This window comes from Talpa europaea, assembly GCF_964194135.1.
Source record: "Talpa europaea genome assembly, chromosome: 5".
In the NCBI taxonomy this organism is placed as follows: Eukaryota; Metazoa; Chordata; class Mammalia; order Eulipotyphla; family Talpidae; genus Talpa; species Talpa europaea.
The window spans coordinates 49,072,784-49,085,336 of record NC_140071.1 but is presented as its reverse complement, the minus strand read 5'-3'; the positions used below and the strand labels follow the sequence as shown (position 1 = coordinate 49,085,336).

At 37.0% G+C, this 12,553-nt stretch overlaps 1 protein-coding gene across 1 annotated transcript; it reads left to right on the top strand.

The window, feature by feature from the left end:
- Positions 1 to 1,105: 1,105 nt before the first annotated feature.
- On the top strand, positions 1,106 to 8,569 carry NSA2 (NSA2 ribosome biogenesis factor; the record flags this gene model as incomplete). The annotated part of the gene is made up of 6 exons (XM_084233347.1): positions 1,106 to 1,204; positions 3,232 to 3,419; positions 3,507 to 3,657; positions 5,124 to 5,303; positions 7,613 to 7,805; positions 8,502 to 8,569. Exons 1-6 carry the CDS (start codon positions 1,202 to 1,204, stop codon positions 8,567 to 8,569), a joined length of 783 nt encoding a protein of 260 aa, XP_084089473.1. The 5' UTR covers positions 1,106 to 1,201.
- Between the last annotated feature and the right edge of the window lie 3,984 nt (positions 8,570 to 12,553).

The following is a 12,553-nucleotide window of genomic DNA, read 5'->3' as shown; positions in this document are numbered from 1 at the left end:
GTACGTTTCTGCAGCGAGTTACTTCTTTCACGGCACTGAAGTGTCACTAGATCAAATGAACTTAGCAGTCTGTCCAGTGCAAAAGCGTAGGGTAAGGTGAAAGTATCAGGCTTTTCTGCCCTCTTGCTATTAGCATGGATGACGGAACCCTGCGGTCCTGAATGCATGCCTGATGGCGGGCACCTGGACTAGGGTGTGGGCATATGTAGATGGGAGTCACCTGGGCTAAGACTGGATTTGTAAGGGTGGTGTCGCGGGGACGCCAGCAGAAGCAGAACGCCAGAAGAGCAGAGACGAGAAGAGAACGCCGGAGAGCCCAGAAAGAGTGAAGACTTGCTGAGGGCTGGGAGGCCACCCAGCGCCTCTGCCTGTTGTGTACCTGGCAAATCCCAATAAAAGCCTGCAAACCCACCGAGGTCTCCAGGACTCTCCTCCTTTACCCGGTCTGCTGGATCAGAAAACCTGCCATATGTCCTTCCTGCCCTACAAAAAGGCCTCAGTTTCAGAAATTAGTCCAGAATACAGAAAGTCGTCTTTCTTTACAGTAGTTTTACTTTCTTACATAAAAAATCTGCACTCCCCTGAATTCTCAACCGTGCGTGCACACACCCCCGAGGGAAACTAACGAAGGTCGAGGACAGAAACGTCCACACGTGGGAGGACACGGAGGGACACAGAGGCCCCGCGCCCTCCCCCGAGGCCGTCACACTCCAGCCTGGCGCGGCCCAGCGTGGGCAGAGTCACAGGCACCCTAGAGTCGCACCGCGCAGCTCCGTACCCACCTGGCACTAGGTCGCGTGCCGCCAGCCAGAAAAAGCCGGATTGTTGGGTGCTGGCGGTGCAGGCCGGGCCAAAGTTTGCAAATCGCTCACCTCGCCACGCACGCCCTCGGCAAACGCGCGAGGACCCGGGGAAAGGAACCGCTGTCTTTTTCGCTGTGTGTCCGCCAGTCTCCGCACCCGTCACTTCCGGCGGTGCACCACTCAAATGCCTCCCCCCAGCAACTTCCCCTCTTTTAATAGAATGCTGAGAAAGGAGGCTCGGAACCTGAGCGTTGTGCCTTCTCTGCAGTCGGTTGAATTAGAAGTGCCCTTTCCTGCCGCGAGTTGCGTGGAGGCGGCTCGTGAGTCTCTTGAGACCCGAAAATTGAGAGCTTGTAAGCGACCGGGAGGCTGCCCCCGGCGGTCCTGAGGCCATCAAAATGGTAAGGTGTCGCCTCGGTCGCTCGCCGCCTAGGTGGTTTGAGTTGGTGGGACCTTGGAAGTCCAGAACTCGGGTTCGGGACGAAGGGTAGTAGGCAGAAGTGGGGTACTGCTGAAGGGATTAAGGAGAGCTGCTGAGAGGTGGGCTCCTTTGCGGACACACGGGGATATCTGTCAGAGGACAGGCGTGGTGAGACGGGTTTCGCTGTGTTGTATGGTTTTCGCTGTGTTGTATGGTTGTCAGTTCCGGAACCTAGTGATGACCCTATATTGTAGACTTTAAAACCGTCGCCACCGGAAATAATTTTCTACTGAGGAAACTGAAGGCAAACCTTGCCACGAGCCGCACAGCCTAATGAATTGCAGAGACGGCTTACAGCCTAGGTCTGTCGGGTCTTTTCCCCATGAGGTCTCTCGTAATCGTGTTTCTCTGCAAAATGGCACTCCACATGCCTTTCTTATGGTTGCGGCAGCAAAATTTATGTGATAGTAATTGTGACACCGGATAGGTAGTAAGTACCTTGCCGGATACTTAGCCTATTCTCCGTGCTGGCGTTGGCAGTGCATGTTTATTTTTGCAGTTCTTAAAATACAAGTGTTAAATACTGTTATATAAAATAAAACAAGCACTTAAAAAGCAAAAGGGGGGGGGCCTCCCCGGTGGCGCTGCGGTTGAGCGCTGGGTTGCGAAGCTGCCCGCAGCCTCTGCGGCGCCTGTTCGATTCCTGGCTGCTCCCCGGCCACCGGAGGAGGGTCCCACATGGAGCGCAGACCTCTCCTGCCGCCCGCTGCTCCCCTCACCAGTGTACTTCGGTCCCTCTGCCTGCTCTGCTCCCCGCTCTGGCTCTGGTGAATTCTCTCACCCTCCCCGCGCTTCTGACTGTACCCAGTGCTTGAATAAATAAGTAAATAAATAAAAATAAATCTTAAAAAAAAAAGCAAAAGGGGACCCCATATATTGTTGATAAAATGCAAAATGGTACCGTCACTGTTAAAAACAGGTAGTAAACATGTCCACATAAAGATCTATGTGTAAATATTTGTTAAAAACTGGGAAGAACCCAAATGTCCAATAATTGGTCACTGGGTGAACAAATGAAAGGTGGTATATTTGTGCAATGGAATACTATTTCGCAATAAAAATGATTCGTTTTGATACATGAAACAACTGATTTTCAAAAGCTTTAATGCTCGGTGAAAACACTAGATAGGAAAGACCACAAACTGTAGATTCCATGTACATTTCACTCTGAGAAAGGCAGAACTGGAAAAGTAAATATCAGATTGGAGGTGGCGAAGGACTGACTTCAAAGGGACACATGGGAACTTTCTGGAGTGATGGAAATATTATGTCTTAATTTTGGTGGTTATAGAACTGTAATAGAGTTTATCAAAACATGTAACTGTACACCTGAACTTAAAGGAGCCAGGTATTGTTGTATGTAAACTATTTTTCAATACAACTTCACAATTTTTTAATAAAAATGAATAGTCTTGCCTCACTTAATGATGGGGATGTGTTCTGAGATGTGTCATTACTTGATTTTTCTCTGCATCATAGAGTGTAATTACACAAACTTAGATGGTATATCTTATTCCCTATCTAGGCTATACGGTATAGGCTATTGGGAGCACTGTAGTTTATTTAGTCTGTCATTGACCAAAAAGTAGTTAAGTAGAGCATAACTATAATGATGATATTACTGGGGGAAAAATTACTGAGGTTCAGGGAAAAAAAGAGATCTTTTAATAGCATCATACCTTTTGTAGCCTGTTGGATTTTATACATTTCCCTTCAGTGAATAGTAATTTCTCTTAGATTATTACAGATAAAAATCCTGGCGCCTCTTACCACCCTTAATCAAAATTTATTTAAGTTATGTCATGTGAATAGGCTTAAAAGTGCAAGTGATATTTAAGCAAGGAACTCTTGGGTGACATAGGGCCTTCTATACTTGATATACCTATCAAAGTTTCTTAGAGTAATTGTCAATAATTTTAGAAATTAAAATTTCTTGCCTCATTATAGCCACAAAACGAATATATCGAGTTACACCGTAAACGGTACGGATATCGTTTGGATTACCATGAGAAAAAAAGGAAGAAGGAAGGTCGAGAGGCTCATGAACGTTCAAAGAAGGCAAAAAAGATGATTGGCCTGAAAGCTAAGCTCTACCATAAACAGCGCCATGCTGAGAAAATACAAATGAAAAAGACGTAAGTGATGCTATTTACTTGTAATAAGTTAACATCTAATGAATGTTATTAAAATTGATAACCTTAAATCTTTTTCCTTCTTGTTAGTATCAAGATGCATGAAAAGAGAAACACCAAACAAAAGAATGATGAAAAGACACCACAAGGAGCAGTACCTGCATATCTGCTGGACAGAGAGGGACAGTCCCGAGCTAAAGTACTTTCCAATATGATTAAACAAAAACGAAAAGAGAAAGCGGTAAGCAATAATTGAAGTCAAAGTGTAGAAAATTACTTTTTTTTTTTTTTTTTGTGGGACCCTCGCCAGTGGCCGGATATTGAACCGGCACTGCAGAGGCTGTGGGCAGCCTCACAACCCAGCGCTCAACCGCTGTGCCACCAGGGGAGGCCCCGAAAATTACTTTAAATTTAAATTTGATGTTCTTTGTTTCTTTAATTAGAAACTTGAAGTCCAACTGTTATTCCCATTATTTAGATGTTGAAGTCTTTATAAAATTCATTTGGAATAAAAAGGTTAAATAGTAAAAAATTCAACTTATTGCCAAAATGTTTTAGTACTGAACAGATTCTAAAATTTTTTATTAGAATGCCACACACCTTAAAAAAAAAAATTAAAAAAGCCAAAGTTAGTGAATAAGCAGTGAATCTCAAATTTAGTATTTTATTGACTTGCTATACTTGACAGCTCCTAATGCTGTGTTGTGAAGAAAGATAGATAAAATTGGTTCTGGATTTTGCTGTCCTGCAATGCCAAAATTAGTTTTAAAAGTAGAAATGGGAAGAACCCTAAATGATTTGACTTCAATAAAAAATTGGCAGATTTTTCCAGAACACGTCCATATTGCAGTGTCAAATTACATTAAATTCTGCTAAAACAGAAAAAGGCATAGATCGTATTTTTAAACACTTGGGGATAGATTTAAAGAAGTCTAGCAGAATATCTAGTACATGTAGAGAATGTTCATTCTCCAAATTTGATTTTAAATATCTTTGTTTTGGGTTGTTTTCTTTTTCTCCTGCGGGAGGGGAAGAGTAGGGGCAGATATAAATATCCACAATCATCATGGTAAAACTGTAGCACTGAAAGAAATTTTAAAGGTTATTTGCTTATCCACTCCTATTTTATAGATGAAGAGACTGAAGTCTGAGGTTGTAAATCACATACATGTGAAATGGTGGTGATGCTTCTACAACCTCTGTCTTAGTAATAAGTGTAGAATTCTTTCTACTCCCTTGCATTGCTTGTTTTTTTCACAGTTTGCTTTAGGAGTAACAACGTAATTTTGTCTTACTAATAATGTAATCTAAAAATCCACGCAAAGTATAAACACAAAAATAAGAGGTGGAGGAAAAAAGAGAGGTGGAAACAGTCTTCCAGTTCTACACTGTTAACTATTTAGTAGTAAGCACATACTGTGCTTAGAGAGGTCACTGCCTTTTTACAGGTGGTATTTTTCACCCATGGCAAAGCATTAAGATTTTTAGCTTAAGCAAATGTTATGTATTATACCCATGGTATGTAAACTTAACTCATTCCAGTTAATCTGTAACTTGTGAGGAGACAGCACAGACCTCTGAAAACCAGTTAAACCAAAAACTTGTTGAATGGTTGAGGGAAAAATTGAATCTGCTACTTTATACAACCAAAACATATTTTAATTCTCATTGTCTTTTACAAACAAATTTTAACTGTGGTCTCTTTAGGGGAAATGGGAGGTCCCGCTACCAAAAGTTCGTGCACAGGGAGAAACAGAAGTATTAAAAGTTATTCGAACAGGAAAGAGAAAGAAGAAAGCATGGAAGAGGATGGTCACAAAAGTCTGCTTTGTTGGAGATGGCTTTACAAGAAAACCACCTAAATATGAAAGATTCATTAGGCCAATGGTAAGTTCCTTGCAGCTGTGTGGTGGCTTAAACGTTACTTTCTAGGTTAAAGGATAAAAGTACATTACAATTTTCTGAAATTACTAAATTTGCTATAAAATCAGATTGAAAGATATTTTAAATTATTTTTGTTATTTTAAGCTATTGATGGTGCTTATTTAACACCTCTCAACTATTGTCAAGAATCTTGTTTTCAGACTCATTCCCAACATTGTCAATGAATTCTGACTTTTAACACATTTTAACACTTTTACACATTAGAATCTTCATTTTCCACACAATGCCATTTTACTCATTCAGCAAGTGATCTGCATGGCTGATACATGTCTGTGAGAACAGTTAGAAAATAAATAGTACTGTTTTTTTTCAAGAGTTAATTCCAGCTTAATAAGGGAAATATCTTAGTGCTTTGGTAAACATTCAGTAGTATGCAGTCATCCAAAAGAGAATTTAATATGAAAGTGGGCCTTTAATTTCTGCTAAAGCAATGATAATCAAAACCAGCCCCCACCCAATATAATTGAAGATACTTTTTGAAAAGTCCCTTGAAAGAAACCAAATTACTCTTTCAACTGGACATCCAGTCTGCATAGAAAAACAAAGAATCAAGAGAGGAAAGTTGACTGTTTTGCTCTAGTTCTCAACCTGAAATAGTTTAAAATGTTAACCAAAAAGTCTGTTTCTGCAAATAAAATTCTGTTGCAACACAGCCATACCCATTCATTAATGTATTGTGTAGTTTCTTTTCCTGCAGTTTAACTGGTTCCAACAGAGAATATATGACCTGCAAAACCAAAATGTTCACTATCTGATTATTTACAGAAATCATCACCTCTCTCCCCATCAGTGCCCACTGCATTACATTATTGACTCCCCTATTTTGATTTCATAACCTTATGAATACATTAAGGTAGCATTATACTTCTGCAGGGAGAGAATACACTAGTCAGCTGTTCGCTGTGAATTAGACTTTGAATGATGTGTTATTAGTGAACCTATTACTAAGAACTTGATATGTGGATGGTTTCACCCATAGGAGGGATATAGAGAAACCGAACAAAGGGTCAAAAAAAAAAAAAAACCACAAAACTTGCGGGTAAACTATAGCTCGGAGGCATACAGCAGGGGAGGTGTAGGAAGAGGGGTTAAAACAGGAGGGAAGAGCACAGGGACTGTGGTGATGTGGTGGTGGGATACTTATTGGAACTACACCTGAGGGGAGAAGTCAAATATTATACAAAAATGAACAACAATGTAAGAAAATAGTTTAATCAATTTTAAAAAAGGTGGTAGGAGAGGATGTTCATTCTGTCTCCATCAACTTTTCAAACAGTTAAATTGTAGAAGGAAGGATGATTAATAGATATAAATGTGCAGAGAGTGAACAATGTTAGTAAATTGCTGAACCTAGGGAAAGGATGTTGAGATGTTCCCCAACTTTTTCAAGGTTTGAGAGATCGGAGGAAGAAATAGATTGCAACAGTGAAAATGACTTGTTACACTACTTTCTGGGTTACAGTGTCTCCACATGTATTGTTAATTTGATGAGTTCAAAAGTCTGTGAAGTCTAGTAGATAGATTTGTATTTATCCTTATTTTCTTCACTGCCTTAAACGAAACAAACCCTGGTATGTTTATCACTTGCCCCTCCCCACTATAGACAAAAATCAAAGAGACTACAAGCATCAGGGTGATTGGGTGACTCTGGTTTCTGTAACAGATGTGGCTGGGTTCTCTCCAATCTTTGACCTGTACTACAATCAATGCTAAGAAAACTGATAACCCATGCCTTTTTTTTTTTTTTTTTTTTTATCATGGAAGGTAGCTGAAGAATCTAAAGACTTGGAATCAGGATACTTCATTGCTTGATTCCATCCACATGCCAGTTAATTTGGGAAAAGTTATTTTGACTGCTGGTCCTGCTTTTATTGTTAAAAATAGGAGCAGTTCTAAGTTTATCATGTTTAACTGGGCTATTTGTTAGCTCCACCATAGTGCATATTCTGCATTAAGTGTAGATGACTGGACAAAGGGAAATCTGAGTATGATGCTAGAGAGCTTGGTCCATGGTAAAAACTGTAGGACAGGCTTGGGTTTCCGCCCAACACACACTCACACATATTTATTCTAAACTTTCAAGTTTGTAGTCTGTAGAATTAATTGTATTTTATTTGCTACCTTAAGATTCGATATTCAATCCATGGCCTTTTTGGTTCAGTTTATTTTGGAGACAACTGGAAAACAGAAGCAAAAGAATCATTACTCATTATTAACATTTTGGACTCAAAACATTGTGTTTGACTTATTAGGGTTTACGTTTCAAAAAGGCCCATGTAACACATCCTGAACTGAAAGCCACTTTTTGCCTGCCAATACTTGGTGTAAAAAAGAATCCCTCATCTCCACTCTATACGACTTTGGGTGTTATCACCAAGGGTACTGTCATTGAAGTTAACGTGAGCGAATTGGGCCTTGTGACACAAGGAGGCAAGGTTATTTGGGGTAAGTAAATTTTTGAATACAAGGTTGCTATTTTACAATCTTTTGAATAAAAATTCTTTTAGGTTGATGAAGTACAAGCAAATTAGATAATGTAGAATTAGAATAGATTGTAATGCAGAACTAGATTTAAGTTAAAACTTAATTTAATGTAAATGAGATTTAAATATTTAGGAAGAAAATTGTAGAAATAGTAGTAATGAATGTAGTTCTTAATTTTCGCTTTAGTGTTGATTTAATTTAGCTTATTGGTTTCTGTTACCTAAGGTATACTACACAGCTAGGTTTTTGTTTTTCTGTAAAAAGATAATTATGATGCAAACAGATGCAGTTATAACTTAAAAGAATTAAAATTAACCATGAGTAAGATGAGGCATATATCAAACACATATCACACTATTTCAGTAATAATTAAAACAAATATATCATGAAATTTTATATTGTTTTTCTTAGTTTTCTTTTTAGTGCTCAGGTATTTCTAAATTTTAATTTTCTTTGAAAAGAATATGAAGAGTGGAGCTGACCACCATTTGTAAAAATTCTATTAAATTCTATTAAGTTTATTAAATTTCATAAGGTCTCATTTCTATCATTAATTTTCTTTCTTAAACACTTTAATATTTTAGACAAAGGTTATGTCCTTTAAATTTAATTTTTATTAGCTAATATCCCCTTTTCCCCATTTTGTTTTGTTCTTAGGAAAATATGCCCAGGTTACCAACAATCCCGAAAATGATGGATGCATAAATGCAGTCTTGTTGGTTTGACAGCAGTTTCATACAAGTAACTCCATATAATTATTGAAGACTACACAGTAATCAGGAAAAACACCATGCTATGTTTCTGAATACTACCAGCCTTACTTACATGTCTGCCATCATCAAGACAACTATTACATTCTTTGCAAAAATAATTAAAATGGCCTAGTTTTACGAATTTGTCTTTATTTTGGGGTCTGCTTAGCAAATGTAGATGTTCACAGAATTGAAATATTAAAAAAACAATTATAGAAATATCCTGCCTCATCAGTGTATTAATAAATGGGTACTCACAATGCAGATGCATCATCACTGGAAAAGCCAATTGTTACTTTCTATAGCAGAGATTACTGATAAACTTAAATATGGGACCTAGGCTGTGAGATTTTGTCATGTCAAGACCTTACCTGAAAAATCTTCCTTAGATTATTATCATTCTAAAAAATGTAGCATTAATAATGGTTAAATTTATATTTACATTGAAAGTATATGATAGAAGGCACACCTTTCCACTTTCTGTGATTAATCATTAACTGCATACAATAAGTCAATGAATTTTAGTACTTTAAACATTTTTCTACCTCTTTCATCATGTATATAATACCTCCTTAGAACTATTTTCTATTTGAAACGTGAAGATGAAAAAAAAAAAAAACCCCTCCAAAATGTTTGTATTTTTAGCATTTTCTAAACTTGGGGTAGTATATACTTTTTGAATGGTTGGTTTAAATAATTCCAGATAAAATCATTTTAAAAAGACTACACTGATAGATACCCTTAAAAAGAAATTTATTTACAGCTACTAAGATAATATTAAAAAGGTCATGTTTTAGGGTTATCGATTAAAGCACTTTCGTGATGCAAATTAATGTTTACGGCTTTAAGCTACAGTGTATCTGAGTATTACATTAACCTATAAGCATTGTTTTAAGTTGTTTATTTCTTTAGGGGGTCTACTTTTAAATGCAACCAATATAATTAGTTGTGCCTTTAACAAAACCATTCCGCATCTAAACAAACTCAGTATCTAGAGACATTAGCATCAATAAAATAAGGGAAAAGAATTTCAAAACACAGACCAGGAAACAATCACAAAATAGAAGGTTTAATCACTGCTTTTAAGCTTTAAAAAAATAAAATAAAAAAAACTACCAGGAAAACAAAAACTACCAGGAAAACAAACTTTAGTAAGACTGGCTGTTCTGAATAAGGTTAACATCTTTTTTAAGTTCTATAAACATCGAAGTTTAAGAACACAGAGACAATTAGGAAAAGAAAGCCTAGTTCCTTGGAAATGACAATCCAGTATGATAAAACCACTTTTTAAGGATGACAGAAGTTGAACCTTACAATTAGATTTTAACAAATGATTCTGCCACTAACAAATGAGGAATGTGTGAACGACTTAAGTTTTGGAAGGTTAAACAACAAAATCGACTAAAGGTAAGCACTGAATACTACAAAACAGGTTTGCTTATTTTTTTAATTGAAAAATAAGCAAATTACTTGTACAAAGATCGCCTGATATCAAGTGTGCAAACAGAAGCATAACATTTGTAACTAATCACACTCATGAAAGACGGGGTAACACCTTAAATTACCATATTGCTACTAGTGGACATACAAGGCAGAAGTTTCTAAAATACTATTACACTGATGAATAATGTTAGTATAAATCATTTATTTACAGTAAGATCTGTTTCAGTTTGCTGGTGTGACCAAACCTTAGAAGGTAATCCCTAAGGGTAAAGCAGAACGTAAGAGCAGATAGTTAAACACTAGGTAAAGATTAAAGTTGATGCAATCATTAACCTTCAAGAGATTTTTTTTCTAAAGTCACTGAAACCACTTTAGTGTTCATAATCAGCTGAAAGTAAACCATCAATCACTAATAATTATCTTTGTTGTGATAATTCTTTGCACAGAATGGAAACACCATGAGAATAGACTCGTTTTAGGTAGAAGAGTGACATTCTGTCATGCTATTTGATTTTATAAAAAAATCATAATAGGCCCTATCTCACCTTAAAGTTGTAGAGAAGCTTTACAATAAATTCTTAAATATGCTTATTTCTGTGATGTCTAGCAATTGAATAATTTAAACTTGGAAGCTGAACTAAAATTTTCCTATTAACTGTCTGCTTTATATTACACAAGGAAATATATATATGTATTTACACAAACTGAAGTAAACTCCCTTCTCCACAAACAAGACTTAAAACAGTTCACAAAGGACTATGGAATGTGACTGGACACTCAACAACTAGACGGGCTGGTTGAAGTCAAATTTCAGTTCTCTGTAATTCTGAATGTTGTTCCAATGCCTCCACAAACTAAGTAAGTTTATTTAGATTTCCTTTTGCAGATAAGTTTTGTTATAAACTCTATACTCACTGTGTATAGAACTTAAGTTATTGAAAATGAATATTAGGTTCTTTGTGTGACTGAACTCAACCATTATAAATACCAATATAACATTTTCTAGCAGAAAATAACAAGTTTTCCTGTGTGCTAAACAAAAGGTTTTGAAATTGCTTAAAATGCACTAAGAATAAGCCAAACAAGTTTAACAAGTTTATACTATTTGTCCCCAGTGATTATATATGAATAACATTTTTTGCTAACTTGGCAACTGTATTCATAGGTCAAGAATTTTCAGTTCAATTTTCTTAAACTGTACCCTTTTAAGGCATTTCACAGAGAATAATGAATAACATAAAAATGTAAAAAGAGGGTTAGGTTTTTATATCTATTTTATTAAAAGTAGAAAGGTTAAGTATTTACTAAATCTTTATTTCCCTAGTTATGGTCTTAAGTTTGTATAAAAGGGCATAAACTTTGATAAACATTCTAGTATTAGTCATGCCTATTCTTTCACTTAGCAATTGGTGAAAAACAAATGGTGAAAGTGCTTTAATTTTCATTTTAAGTGAAATAATCTGGTTTACCTCTAACCAGTAATTAAAGAAAATTTAATGGATAAAAGGTTTCAAATTTTTCCCCAAATAAGAGGGTTTGCTATTTTGCTTCCTTCAAGATTTTAATTCTACTAATTAGGTCTTCCTAAAATACCAGCATTCCCCCCAAAATTAAAGACATCACCTGCCTATAGACTGAATAAACTTTCAACATCAATTGGTATTAGACCCCAATGTCACAAAATCCTAACACTTTTTTTTCATGTGAGGATTAAGCTGTTTTAAAAACAAGTCCCACATGGCGCGCAGACCTCTCCTGCCGCCCGCTGCTCCCCTCAGCAGTGTACCTTGGTCCTTCTGCCTGCTCTGCTCCTCGCTCTGGCTCTGGTGAATTCTCTCACCGTCCTGCGCTTCTGACTGTACCCAGTGCTTGTATAAATAAATAAATAAATCTTAAAAAAAAAAACAAAAAAACAAAAAACATTTTAAATGGTCTGAAAGCATTCTCCAACATAGGTGCAAATCTGAGTACACCTAATACTTCGAAAGAGTAGAATTGTTCAGAGACTGGATTCTAAGACCATTTTGTTCATTAAAAATAAACTGCAAAAATTTAAAGTTGAGGTTTCTTCATTTTTATTTTTCCCAGGCAAAGGCTTGCAGTGGCAACACAATATATGCATACACGCGAGCCTGCAAGCTTTTCCTCAGAACAAATGAAGAGTGAGCAAGACCACGGAAACAGAGAAGCCTCCAATCTTGTAAGGACAGGTCTTATGGCAGCATTATTTCCGCTACCTAGGTTTAAGGTCATGGGACACGATTACAAACCTACCTCAAAATGGATGCCGGGGCTTTATTTACCCTGGCAGGCAGGCTGATCTTTTGACAGGTATTACTCCACGAGTTAGGCAAGTAGATGAAAACTAAGGAGAATTAGTCTTAAGGAGGAGTCTCATATCTCTGGAGTACAACACATTAACCGGGTGAGGACAAAAGTATTATTCCCAGTTTATTTCTCTGATCACAACAGGATAGTTCAAGTTAAAATGTATTGGTTGGAATATATACCTAA